This window comes from Artibeus jamaicensis, unplaced genomic scaffold, assembly GCF_021234435.1.
Source record: "Artibeus jamaicensis isolate MK-2021 breed Jamaican fruit bat unplaced genomic scaffold, CSHL_Jam_final scaffold_369, whole genome shotgun sequence".
NCBI lineage: Eukaryota > Metazoa > Chordata > Mammalia > Chiroptera > Phyllostomidae > Artibeus > Artibeus jamaicensis.
In genome coordinates, this window is record NW_026522042.1 from 35,829,056 (window position 1) to 35,844,371 (window position 15,316).

Below are 15,316 nucleotides of genomic sequence, written 5' to 3' on the forward strand. Positions count from 1 at the left end.
GGCTGAATAAAAGTGGAAATTTAAGGTAGATACTGAGTGCATTTTTCTCCCGAGCAAACCTGAATGAGAATTAGTTGGTGCCTTTAGCATGTGACTGTGATTATCATACACCACCACCACCACTATCATTCTTTTCTGCCAATGCATTTCAAATCTGTCTACTGGCCTAATCAATCTTTCAATGTGCTGCTGGGTAATTAGCAAGGGAGAACATCCCTGTCAATAATGATGGAGAGTTCTGGCAGAAATGATGTCAATTTAAAGCTAAGAGAGAACAAGCCCCATTTCTATCCACAACACAGAATTTAATGATAAGTTATGATAACTAAGGGTCCATTTCTAACTTGGTAATGAGAAGAAGACTTAAGTGAAGCTTTCTTTTGGCATATATCCTATGTATACTTGAACACACATGTGTTATTTTATTTGTTAGGATGCATCAGTTTGACACCAGACAATCAACATAAAACTGGACATTTTCACCATCAGATATTTATTGTCCTCCACAAGGCCAGATTGCTGCCTAGTTAGAAATATCTAAAGGATCCATACAAAGTCTTAGATTTCACCTAGGTCTTCAATACTTTGTAGAAAGAGGCTTAGGGTATTTCCTTAAGATATATGAAGGGCTCATAATATTGTAAAAATAAATGTACATGCATTTGATAGCATTGCCAAACTTTTTTAAATCAAAATTCTTATTTTAATGATAGTCAAGACAAGGGCTCACTTTTTCAGGAAGTTGCCCCTGACTCTCCCAGGCTGAGCTGTCTCTCTCCTGCTCACGTGGGTTTGCTCCTAACACAGTCCTTATGATGTCCCTGTGATCATCCTCCCCATGAGGCTGTGTGCTCCCTTTGGAGAGGGTGTCTTACTCACTACTTTTAACACTCATGCCTGGTGCATGGTTAGTGAAGGTTTTTGCATCAATGAAAGCATGAAGGAATGAATCCATGAATGAGGGAGTGAATGAGTCAGTGTAAAGATTCATGATGAAAAATTTGAACCAAAAAAAAATGTTAGCAATGGCCTGTTGCTATGGTAATTTAAAATAATGATATATTTGCCATTCTGCCAAAAATATGCTTTATTTCATTTTATTATCTTGATTGCAAGACTCCTCACTCAACACCAAAGTTAAGAATATAGTGAGTTCAGCTCACTTCTTGTAAGACTATGCTTTCTAGTAAATATGCTTTAAAGCACAAGTGATCAGACTGTGCCCAAGACTTCACTTTATCCAGAGAACCAGGAGGTTTCTCCTACAGAATTAATCTATGAGGTCACAGATTTATGGCAAATCATGAAGGATGCAGGGGAATAGCCAAAACAAAATTTCTTGTAAGGAAACTTTTTAAATTAAATTATTCTAATCCAACATTTACATGTATACAAGAAAGGCCTTACAAAAAGGCAGAACGATAAACACTATAACATTATGGAATGCAAACACATGATTCTGTGATATGACAGGAAGCCCTTACTCAAATCTAGTCATGCCCGATAGCTTTTCTTCCAGAAAGCAGACGGCAACACACAAGGCAGGTATTATGCTCATTTTTCAGTACACCAAAATGCAAATATGCTTAAAATGCAAAGATATAGTCACACATTAATTTATTAAGTAAATGCGTTTTCACCGAATACCTTCTATATTCTATGTTAATACTATAAATACTAGTACTAAGTTGTTTTCAATATACCAGACCATTTTCAGTAGTTTTTCTATAATATAATGCAAACAGCAACATGCAGTAAGTGTTAAACTAAAAAATGTTGCATTCGAACATATTTACCTTTGACTAGCACGTGGCTATAAACTGAGCAGCAACTGGTTGTTTGGCCCTATGGGGTTTAGTACTACCAGAAACAAATCCTGAGACTTTCTAATGACTCCACTAAATCAATTCAAATTGGAAAACATTGCTTATATACTACATCAGCGATTTTCAACCAGTGTGCCATGGTGTGCCACAAGACATTTTAAAACATGAAACACCTGAGTAGTTAGTCAAGGGCCTTGACCTCTTTTCCCTTATAATATCACATTAAAAAATGGGAACAGCCAACACAATAGCCATCCAGGGTGAATGAATCCAAATTATACCTACTTTTTGTCAGACTGGCAAAAAAATATTTTTGCGTGTGCCACTGAGTTTTAATTAGTCTATGTACGCCATGAGATGAAAAGGGTTGAAAACTGCTGTACTATATGTCAATCTCCATGAAGACTTTGGCATGTCATTGAGAAACATGAAAAAGTTATTGCTCTCCATGTGTTGTGAGGGAAATAAGCATAAATAATCAACTATAATTCAGAGATGGAGCGGGCGTGGTGGCATTATGAGGGATATGTAGCGTCTGCTATGTAAACACAGAAGGAATATTCAATACGTAAGCCTCGGTGAGACTTCACAGAGGGTGAGACCAAGGGTGAAGCTGAGGTCAAGACCTCAAGTACAAGATGAAATTAGCTAATTTCATTTTGGATTAACATATATGTTTGACTGTATATGTGTGTGTCTTGGTGTGTGTCAAAGGATAAAGACATTCTGGGAAGAAACCCCCAGAGAAAAAAACCTTACAGAGGAATGGGGTTTTGGACATTCAGAAAACAGCAAGTAATTCTTTAAATCTGTGAGGACAAGTGGGAAAGTATGCAAACATCTGTTAATGAATCACCTCTTATGAAATGACTCCTCGACACAGCATGGTATAAATTACCAAAAGGGCCACTTTATGAGTGGATCAGGTTTTAAGGGAGGGTACAAAGAAAGACGAACTTGAGGCTATTATAGGTAAAAAGGAGAATAATAGATAGTGTGGTGCCCCTGAGAAGGCGAAGGTGGATTAAAGTCTAAGGTGTAGATGGAACGATTTGTCTTAAACTAGACAAAAGCCAACATTTCTACATGACAGAAGGAAAGGGAGAAAGGATAAATTCAAATGGAAGTACGCTTACTGCATTCACTGCATTTATTGAACATTTAACTTTTGGCATTCTGCCCTACAGTTTTTCTACATTACTTTATTTAATCCTAGTAACAAGGCACTTCTTTATTCACCCTTAAACATTTTGAAAATCATAATGAGTCTTTTAACAGAGACTAAAAGGACTGGGCCAGCCTCCTGCAGATTTTGAATATAGATTACATGACCTTAACTTTACACAGAAAATACCTGTTCACCTGATTGTCTCAACATTAATTAATTCATTTAACTAATATTTATGGAACACTTAATATATTCCAAACACTAGTTATGGAGAAAAAAGTGAGTAAAACTGAAAAGTTACAGCTTTTCTGTTTTAATTAGAAGATAAAAAATATATGAGTACACTCAAACAAATGTATAAATATGTGGCTAAGGATCATGGGAGCAAATGGAAGCAAATGAAGAAGAATATGATGTTTGAGAGTACTGGGTAGCCAAAGGAGGCTTCTTTGATAGGGCAGCATTTCACGAGATGCCTGAAGGAAGTAAGGTAGCAAGCCAGCACTGAAGGATAAAGAAAAAGCAAGGGCAAAGATGCCAACATAGCAACAAGTTTGCTGTATGTAAGGAATAGCAATGACCTAGGGTGAAGTGAGATGGAAGCTATTGGAAGTACAGACAGATAAGGGAGGGCCATGTGGGCCATGGTGAGGACTTTGGATTTGTTGTTTAGATTCATGGAGCTGCAATAGTTGGATTTTAGACTTCATTATGTTTGATTTAGATGACTAATATTCACTTAAAATTTCTCAAAAGACTACAGTATAATACCCCATTGAAGAGAGAGGTTATTCTGCATGTAGAGAAAAATTAAAATATGCCTGGAGACAAATGTTTACTCCAAGTGAAGAAAACATTTCTTTCAGGTAGAAAGATCACACTTTCTTTTTATTTATTTATTTATTTATTTATTTATTTATTTATTTATTTATTTTATTGATTATGCCATTACAGTTGTTCTATTCCCCCCTTCATTCCCCTCCACCCTACCCCACAACCCCACCATTATCCCCCCTTTAGTTTATGACCATGCGTCCCAAGTTCTTTAGATTCCATATTTCCCATACTATTCTTGCCCCCCCATCTATTTTCTATCTACTGTCTATGCTACTTATTTTCTGTACCTTCTCCCCCCTTCTCCTCCTCCCACTCCCTTGTTCATATTTTATTGTAAAGCAACCAGAGGGGAGGTGGGAGGGGATGGTGTGGGAAAAAGAGGGAAGGGCTCTCAGGAACATGTGCAAAGGACACATGGACAAAACCAAAGGGGGGTAGGGTCAGGGTTGGGGAGTGGGGATGGCTGGGGTGGGGGCAGTGGTGGGGGGAAGTGGAGACAATTATACTTGAACAACAATTAAAAAAAGAAACAGTATATTCATAAGTGTTTGAAGCTATATGTTGTTATATTGTTATATCACTGAAATACCAAGTCATGGACAATCATATGGCAACAATACAGTTAAAATGAGTAGATATGACCAAATCCCTCTGAAGGCATTTTGAACTTTCAAAGAGACTGACTCTTAAATTGAAGGATGATTACTCAGGCACTAAATGTCTATGTGTCAAAGTTTTCATCTGACTTTTAAGAGAGAATGCTAAACTTCTAGTTTTTGATAATTACATTTTAAAAAATATGACTTCAAACCTCACTCTCAAAAATGCAAAAGAGTTTACAAGAAGTAGCCTGTTTTGGTAAAATTAAGCCTAACTACCAAAGGCCAAAAATAGTTAAGAATTTTTAGATTCTTAACGTGAAGAAGACTTAATCTTACACTTTGAGATGCTGAAAAGTAACACGGTAGACATTGGTATAGCAAAATGTTTGCATTTTTTACTCACTTAAGAAATTGTAAATTTAAAGTAATATTCCTCATTTTATAAAGTTCATATTACATGGAGTTAAATATTGTAATTAAGGAGTTTCTTAAAATAGAGGTGTTTAGCATGAAGAAGTGAAAGCTAATAGAAGCACTTTTTTGCCTAAGGTCAGGTTCTTGCTTGTTGTTAAGCCGCAGTTTGAGCCCTGGCCAATCTGAGTCTAAAGCCTGTGACCCTTCCTGGATGAGTAAGAGACAAAATAAACATAGAACATTTGAAATTAAAAAATGAACGAGTTGTTTAATAATATCGGTAAATGGGCATTTTAATACAGAATTAGCGAGCTGAAAATGTACTAGTTAAGATCTGAGAAATACCCTTTTCAAGGGATAATGTGTAAATGCTCATTATTAATACTTCTAGTCAACAGTAAACTGTAGTTCCTAGACAGGGCTAATTACAAGAATCAATTGCTCTTCAATTTGCCAACAACTGGTAAATGTCATACAATTTACACACATATATACACACACAAACCTCCTTAGGAGTAGACATAATAAAAGGTATGTAAGAGCTTTATGGAGGAACGTTTTAAATTTAAAAAACCTTTAAAAAAACCTAAAAAGTTAAAAAAAAACTTTTAAAAAGCAAAAAAAGATATCATTTTCATGAATAGAAAGAGTCAATGTAATAAAGAAGAAAAATGTTTTTATAATACGATCTATTAGATTCAATAATATTCTCATCAAAATTCCAACAAGGTATTTTAAGAATCTTTACATGCTTAGAAAAAATTATATAAAAATAAGAACAAACAGATGAGGGTATTTTCCCAACCAATTATTAATGTCTACAAATCTGTACTAATGAAAACAGTAAAGTATTATCACAATATACACAAAATGTTCAATGAAGCAGAATAAAAATCCCAAATATAGACCTCTATAACACATAAAAACTTGATGTTTGAGAGATTGCCCCCTATGGGAAAAGGAACAATTAATTATCCAATAAATGGTGCTGCAACTATTGGTTAGCTATAGGATAAACCACAAATCTTAACTCCTGCATCATATAATAAACAGAACTCAATTCCACTTATAACGATTTTAGAAACAAAAGCATGTGTTCATGAACTAAAGGGGGGGATGGTGGGGGAGGGGTGTGCAGGGGGGAGGGGAACAGGGGGGAATAGAACAAATGTAATGGCATAATCAATAAAAAACATTAAAAATATTTAGAAGGAAGTATTACAGAATAGTATTATGGCATTTATATGGGAGAATTTCTTTTTTAGAAGTTACAAAAAGCACTAACGGGGAAAAAAGATTGATAAAGTACTCTGACATTTAGAACTTCCATTCATCAACAGAGATCATTAAGAGAGAGAAGTCATAACCTGGGGAAAACTACTGCAACACATGTATCTCTCAGAGGACTATTTTAAAATAAGTATATCTATAAATCAATATGAAGAAAATGATGAAAAAATAGGCAAAATACATGAAAAGGCATTTCACAGAAGAGGAAAACAGAATGGTGAAAAAACAAGAACAACTGATTGATCTCTTTAGTAATGAGGGAAATGCAAGTCCAGACCACAGCAAGAGGGCACGCAACGTCTGTTACTTTGGCTCAATCGTAAGAAGCCTGATGATAACATGTATTGGTAAAAATGTAGATGAATGGGAACTCACACACTGCCAGTGGGGAAACAATTTTTATTACCTGGTAAAGGCAACTACTCACAATTTCACTCACAATTTTACTCCTGGGTACTAAGTGTAAAGAATCTCTTCTCTCTCTCTCTCTCTCTCTCTCTCTCACACACACACACACACACACACACACACACACTTACCTGAATGTTCATGACAGAATTATGCATTATAACAAAAAGCCAGATACAACCTCAATGGTATAAAGTAAAAGATATATTCTGGGATATTCACAAAAGTGTTATATCATGCAACCATGAACACCTACACCAGGCAACTTGGAGGAATCTTAGAAATGCTTTGTTGAGTTAACAAAGCAACTGGCACACTACAAGCGCTACCATTCTTAATAAAGTCAAAAACCAGAAACGAATAAGAAAATAAATTCTTAGAAAACCCATGTAATACAAAATAATATATTTTGTGCAATGCACATCCAACTAATGTGCATATGAGCCTACAGGGGATTTCACTGAAATGCAGATTCTGATTCCGTAGATCTGGGGGGCAGGACCAAAGTTCTGCATTTCTAATGAGCTCCCCGGTGACACCGGTGCTGCAGGTCTGTGTAGAGGACTTAAGTTGCAAGGTTTTAGAGGATACATACTTCTCTGACATTTTATGAAGTGTTTAAAAATCAATTGCTATAAAATTCACAAAATTTAGGATCATTGTTACTTGCTGAGTGGGGAAGAAAAAGATGGCCAATGAGAGAAGGAAGAAGCTCACAGGTAGATGCAATGTACTGATAGCATTGTTGTTCATAAATAAGATGCTCTATAACCTATATGTGACAAAGATTATTTTGTATAGTATAATAAAAAAACATAAATACCCACAGGCATGGACCCACATTGTCATCAACAGAACAGATGAAACTGAGGGGGTTAGGAACAGGCCGTGAGTGGGCATGTGGTACAGACTACTCCATCTTTAGTAAAGAAAGCTGCAAGCCATTTGTAAACACTCTGTTTGTAATCTCCAAAATCAAGTCCCTGGACAAAGTTTTAAAGCTGTGACAGCATAAAAATGTAATTTCCCCTCCTTGGCATATGCATATCCATAATATTTACCTCTATATCTACTGTATTTGAAGAAAACTTCCTTGTGCGGGTCACGAAAGGCTGTAATAGTTCAAATATCAGCCATAATACAGTGTTCCTTATCATATATCATTTTAGCCATCAGCAAACATCACAGCAGGAATTAGTAACAACTAATAAGAACTCAGGGTAGTTGCCTAAAAATCAAGAAGTGGACTTAGCAGAAAAGAGAGCAGAATTAAAATAATTTAAAATAGAAGATGGATATTGACAGAAAAAAATGTTTTATCTTCTCCATATTCTCCAAACTGTTATGGCATATAAAAGACTGCAATGCTTCACTGAATCAGGCCACTCTTTAAGGTTTAACATCTCAAAGAGGTAAAAAGTGTAAGACAATAAAGTCCAAAATACCTGAATTTCATTGATAACTAACATGTTTGTAGTTTAATATGAGCCAAGCATAGTTCTGACTGGTGTTCAAGATTTAATTTATTATGATCACTATGGTACAGATAAAGAAACTGGGGTACAGAGAAGGTAGTAACTTGTCCAAGTTTACATAGGAAGCATGAGTAAAGCTAGGGTTACAATCCACACTGCCTACTGCAAGGCTTTTGCTCAAAATTGGTGTTCTCTGCAGTTTCAGTACCTGGTTCTCTATTAGCATGTCTTGTATCCATGGGCATTTCCAGATTCCTTGTGAATGAAATGAAACATTTGGTTAAGAAAGAGGATATATATAAGGATCAGACAGAACTAACTTGAATCCCCCAAAGTTGAGTGATTTGGGGATGAGTTTTGTAAATTTGTTAAGCCTGAGTTTCTTCATCTATAAAATAGGAAATGTGAGAAAATACACATGATAGGATTTTGTAAGAATTAAATAGAGTAATTCAAGCATTTAACCTGAGGTCTGGCATTGTTTTCACTTAATAGAATTTGCTGCTGCTGCTATTGTTGTTATTATTATGATGATTCTTATTAAATGAGATTATACCCAGGTCTGTCTTTACTCCAGATCTTGTGCAAGATACTGCAATTCCAAACACACACACACACACACAGAGAGATATTTTCTTTTTATTGCTTTTCCCCATCTCTATCCTCCTGCTTTTGGAAGCAATTAAGTAGAGAAACACAGTGAAAGAAACTCTAGCAAGAACCCAAATTTCAGGTGCCCAAAATAGAAACCTGCAATAGATAAGGGAAGGGGGAATTGCTCCCACTGTACAAGAACAAAGCCATTCTAGGATTGAGTGTTCAACTCTAAATTCATTAGCCTCCAAGAGGTCTGTAAATATTTTTAGATAATTACCCAAGACACTGAAATACATATCCTACTGTAGCTATGGTGATATTAATTGAAAGATGAATATGCTTAGCTCATTAAATGAAATAGTTTTTCCGAAATGATAACAGATGTATTATTTTTCAGCTGCATCACAATTGACCCTTGAGATCTAAAGAAAACAAGACTTCAAAGTGGCTCTGGACATTGAGGGAAGAGTAGCTTCATAATATGTCCTCACAGAATACATGTTCCATCCATGTGGGGCACAGGCACAAACTAACTGCAGCCCAGTTACTCACTTCCTTTTTGGATGTGTATGTATGTGTTACTTTATTTTCTTTATTTGTATTTTCACTTCTTTAGTTTTCTGTGTTTTGCTACATGGTCTTTTGTTCTTATTGTTCTACATTTTTCTTCCCCTGTCTATATTTAAAATACTAAATACTATATGATAATATGTAAACCTTTATTTCTTGATTCATAAACTTTAGAAAGTATTCATTAACTTCCTGCTGTGAAAACAAAAAACTATATATTTCTTTCCACCCATTCTCATCATTACCACCCAGTTTAAAACAATTTTTTCTTTCCTTTTGTGAATGCAAAAATTAATGAAATAGTACTTTAAAAACATTGGGAAAAGGTGCTGTTTATTTTGATAGAACTGTAAAAATTTCATGTAACTTGATCAATAGACTAGAAGAAAATAAGAACCTGGGAAAGGAAAATATATATAGAATTCATAAAGGTAGGCTCTCCAACATCTTGGTTTTTAATGTTTTTGTTTGCTTACTTGATCTTCTTAAGACTGGACACAAAATATAAGATTTTATCTATTTTAATCAGTGTGGTTTTGATGTAGTATTTGGAGGGAGGTGAAGAAGGATATAAACCATTCTCCTCAGCATGAGGCCACCATTTCAAAATAAATGGAAGATTCATAGTCTAATGTTACTGAGGAACTTTTCCCCTGGATCAGTGCAAGAAAAAGAGCATATTTTCTTCATGCATAAATAATGGAACAACATCTTCTGAACACACTGGAGTGTTTAGAAAGCTTTGTGGAGAATGCCACATGTAGATCCAGGAGGTGGACTAACTGACCAATCATAAACCATGCATTGGGCTTATTATCTCAGTTCTTTGATGTTGGTCAAGCAACCCATAAATGATGATGGTATTCAGTTAAAATGGTCAAGCCAGTAACCTTATTATATTGAAATAATATTCCTATGTTTAAAATTATGCCATTCAGCCCTGGCTGGTATAGCTCAGTGGATTGAGCACGGGCCTACAAACCGAAAGATCACAGTTCGATTCCCCATCAGGACACATGCCTGGGTTGCAGGCCAGGTCCCAGCAGGGGCCAGTTCCCAGCATGGGATGCACCAGAAGCAAGCGTACATTGATATTTCTCTCCTTCTCTCCTTCCCTTCCCTTCTAAAGATAAAGAAATAAAATTATTTTTAAAAAGTATGCCATTCATTGTCATTATTAAGAGACTGGGCAGCATATGCAGAAAGCACTGAGTTTCAGTTCCAGCTCTCAAAGTGTCAGGTTTTTTATCGATAACATAGGGGTGATAATAGAACCAAATTTTCAAACTTACCATAAGGATTAAATGAGATAACAGATCTAAAATACTCAGCACAGTACCTGGCGCATAAGTAATATATGTATATATGAGTATACACATGTGTACATTATTTTACATGTGTATACCTGTGTATATATGCACATACATTACATATAACTTATATGTAACTTAGAAAATGAGGAAAATTCAGACCCAAAACCCCTCACAGTGCTGTGCTAGGTGCTGAACTTTTAAGTTATGAGTTGCATCCCAGGAGTAGCAGGACTGTGCCTTTAAGCCAGCGATGAATATTTTAGCAACAAAAAGACCTGCTCTTTCTCAAAACTGAAACTAGTTCTGCCTTTTACTCTATTTTGTTTCTACTTTTATTTCTACTCCATATGTATTTTCTGGCATATGGATTAGAAGGAAGAAAACTAATATTTACTGAGGGTCTACTATGTGACTTACATTGTTCTAATGGGTATTTCGCTTGTGCTATAGCAATTGATACACACGGACTTTTTACCAGGTAGGTATTATTATTTCTACTTTACAGGTGAGAAAGGGGTATCCTCAATAAGGAGCCAAAATTTTATACAACTAGAAAATACTGGAACTCACATTCTAGCCCCTATTTATATACTTCCAAAGCCTTTTATGTTTTTAAAAGAAATTTACAGATCTAATATTTTGTCAGGCTCCTATCTATTTTTAGTGTGGAACCTATTTCTTGGGAAACTAGGCTAGCAAAACTAGTTAGCTTCATAAGCAGGAAAAGTGGTAGTTTTCTAAACCAGCCTGTTAATCCATAATAGGAATATCATACATTGCATTAGAAGAGGGGTTGGCAAACTATGGCTACAGGACAATCCAGCTTACCTCCTGGTTGTGTAAATCAAGTTTAATTGGGACACAGCTACATCCATTCATTTTCTTATTCTCTATGGAGGCTTTCACCCTGCAATGGCAGGGTTCAGTGGTTGTGACAGAGACTGCATAACCCACTAAGTCTAAAATACAGGGTGGGCAAAAGTAGGTTTACAGATGTGACTACCCAAAAGTTTCCTCTTGCATTATTATTTCTGAATTATCATATTATTTATTTGTATTACAACCATAAACCTACATTTGCCCACCTGTATTTGCTATCTGGGTCTTTATAGAGATAGTTTGCTGACTATTACAAATAAAAAATACTAGATGAAAAGTTATATAACAAACAAACCATCATTTCTCACATTATCTGTTTTACTCATTATGGACTGTAATTCCAGTAACTACATTATCCAAATAAGAAATATTGTCATTTTTACTGAGATAAATAATGTTACATTAGTGTCAGGTGTACAGCATAATGCTTTATTATTTGTATATATTATGAAATGCTAACCACTATAATTTTAGTTAAATTTTTTTCTTGCAGTGAGAAGTTTTAAGATGCAATCTCTTAGCAATTTTCAAATATACAATACATAATTATTTACTATAGTCAGCATGTTGTACAGTATACCCTCAGAATTATTTACTTTAAAATGGAAAATTTATACTTTTTGAACACCTTTATTTATTTTGCTCACTGCCACACCCCATATCTCTGGCAACCACCAATCTGTTCTGTGTATCTATATGATCAGGAAATAATTATTTTTAGTTAGAATTACTTCCCCAAATCTAGAATGTAGGATAACCATAGCTACAGAGATGCTCCAAAATATTCCCTAGAATTGCTTCTTTAGCTGAATGAGGAAGATTTGTATAATCAAGAATTCTACATGCATTTTTAAAAACCAATTCAGGAATCGAAACCAAGAATTAGGAAAGGAATTCAGGAGGCTTGGCTGAGAATTAGTTAAATCCATGATGTAGAAAATAATCAGTAAAAAATTTTCAATATAATACAAAGTGGTGGATTTTCCTGTATTTCTTTTTACCTACCTATACAATGATATTCATTATTTCATATTGTATTTTCATCTCACTTCACATTTGAGTATTATCTTTTTGTGTGCTGGTTCTTTTAAGTGAATTAATTGATTAGCACATCAAGTTATATAAATAAAAATTACCAAATACATTGAATTCAATATATTAATATCATCTTAGATAATTTCTTCCCTGTGATTTCTCATATCCAAACATTTCTAAGTCTTATTAATTCTTCCTTTACTAAATCCCTTACAGGCATCCCTTCTTTTCCATTCCTACTTCCAAAATTATAGTATAAATTTTTACCACTTCACTCCTGGATTATTATGGCATGTTTCTAATTTAGTATTATTCAAAATGTGGCCTGAAAACCACTTAAATCAGAATCACATAGTCCTTTTTAGAATGGAAATTAAGAACCCTCTCCAGACTTAATCAGAACTCCAGAATAGGGCCCAGGAATCTGCAATTTTGACAAGATTCCTTGATGGATTCTTGAGCACATTATAGTTTAAGAACCAGTGTTGAAACTGCTTTCTCACTTTTCCTCTCTCCCAAGTTCCAAGAACTTATGCACATTTCTATCAGATTAATCATTTCAACACACTGTCCTGCGTCTTCATCATTCTCAGAATGAAGTCCAAATGTCTTAACCTGGTGATCAAGGACCTGCACAATATGGTCCTTTATAGTTTCCCACTTTCTCCCAAAGATAACAAGCTAATTCCTAGTTTCATGTATTCAATTCAATTTTGAATCTCTCCATCCCCCTAACTTGGAACAGCCTCCACTTTCCCACTCTAGCCTATTTGTAATTCAACCCAAAAGCCAAGCCATTTCAGGTTTTTCCACAGTGACGTCTTTGATCTTTCCCTTTTATGAATTAATAGCATTGGTTGTTCACACTATTCACATGACACTTAATCATACACTGGCTGTGCTGCCTCTTGAATTGTCATTTAATTTTTAAGGCCAGTATGCAGATCTCATTTTCACACCTTGATCATGAAATTTCTGAAGGTAAGAATAAACTGTGTTTCCATGCATACCTACAAACAATGAATAAATGTGACTAAATGAATAAAAATTGACTAAGTCTCCTTTGATTTATCCAGTTATTTGGCTGATACAGTTGATTGTTTTGGAATCACACACATTCACAAGAGTCTCCTGTGTTTCATGAGCTTTCGCTTCTCTCATTTTCATATGCCAAAGAGCTATTTGTGACAACAGAATTAATCCCAAATTGACAAAGTGCCAACAGTAGAAGCATCAGCAGTTTGAGTCAAATATCGTACAAAGATCTTGCTGGGTGGTTCAACTGGGAGGTAGAACTTGAAGTGAAAAGTTTCAGTCTGCCATTTCATACCTACTCGCACAATCGCAAAAAGCCTCATTTCTCGGTTTCTGTTCTCAAAACTCCAAAGAGATGCCGGTGATTTAGTTACATGACTCCCATGTCACCACAGACCTCAAATTGCCTATTGGAAGCACTTACATCCATGACACTTCTCCTTGCCTCCAAAAGATTTCTATGTACAAAACATCAAGTCAGACTTCACAATGCAATAGAACCCCTGGGACAGGGCTGGGGTCCACACCAGCATCTGCCAGGTTCTAGACAGCAAAATAGCTGAAGGATTACCATAGGAGCACTGATCGGTATTTAGCATTGGCTTATGTCTACCAGGATGTAATGTACACTATATTAAACACTTTAAAGGAATTAAAGCTATCTTCATGAGAATACTTTAGACAATAACTGATAAACTTTATATCTGAATGGTATTGTCATGAGGCCTAATTTATAATATAATCCATGTTACATGTTTAAGTGTATTATGTATTTAATGTATAATAGTAATGTATATGAACTTCTTTTCTATAACCATATGGCCAAATTCTATATTTGAATGGATAACTTATTTCTTGTATAAATTATAAATAACTTAATGTTTTATAAGGCTCACAGTTTTTATTATTATTGAAATGTTCATAGGATTTTTTCCCAAATAATACAGGGTACAAAGGGAAGGTTCGGAGTAATAAAAATTTATATTCAAATTCAACTCTGCCACTAATACTGTGAATCTAGGTATGTTGTCTTTTACTACTCTGAAGTAGTTGCTCTAAAATTTTTTTAAAAAGTAATAATTCCTACATTAAAGAATTACAATAAGGAAGCCATACATAGAGTTATTTGTTGTTTGCTTCCCCCCAAACTCAATGAGAAAAAAGCCTGGTGCATAGTAGGTGCTCAAAAAATTATTTGTTGAATTAATAAAATTAACCTGTTTTACTAATATGAAAAAAATTAAAGTTGCATCATGAATTTTTCTATATTTCAATATAACTTATCTAAAGTACTTGAGTAAAATATTTCACCAAAAGAAAAATATTGAGAAACCAGTCTTTTTCCTCTTCTTTCATATGCAAGAAAGCAAGGCTTAGTTTGGTGATGGGAGATGCGTATTAGAAATAAACCAATAAACTCATTGTGATTCTTATGTTTATCTCAGAGTAGTCTAAGAATATCAAAAACACCTGGGCATATTACCCTGATGGCCTGTAGGATCAGGTCAGCTAATCTGTTTGTTTAATGGCCCACGATTAGGCTGGAGGGGAGCCCGTGTTTGTTGGGTTCTACATTCTTCGGTCCCTCTTGGTTTTTAATCGTTTATTCAAATATGGGAAGTAACAGGAGTTACATCATTCATTCATCCAACAAATAATTATTGAGCACAAACTGCCAGGAAATGCTCTAGTCACTGGGGATATAGAGGGAACACCACAGTCAAGGCTGCCACCGTCTGCCTTTAATGTAGTGAGATGAACAACAAACACAATAAACATAAAAGCAAACACTCCAGAAAGAAGATAGGGAAGCCTGCTATTCTGAGAATTCTAAATAATGGATGTGCTAGCAGGTTACTGAAGCCTG

The 15,316-nt window shown here is 35.1% G+C and overlaps 1 protein-coding gene across 5 annotated transcripts in view; it reads right to left on the reverse strand.

The window, feature by feature from the left end:
* Positions 1 to 8,128: 8,128 nt before the first annotated feature.
* Positions 8,129 to 15,316, reverse strand: part of LOC119046947 (cAMP-specific 3',5'-cyclic phosphodiesterase 4D-like) — a 511,811-nt gene continuing 504,623 nt past the window's right edge. For all 5 annotated transcript variants that reach the window (XM_053657212.1, XM_053657211.1, XM_053657213.1 and 2 more), the window contains one exon: positions 8,129 to 8,275. In XM_053657212.1, the coding sequence (XP_053513187.1) occupies positions 8,164 to 8,275 (112 nt within the window). In that variant the 3' untranslated portion in view covers positions 8,129 to 8,163. The remainder of the gene's footprint in view (positions 8,276 to 15,316) is intronic.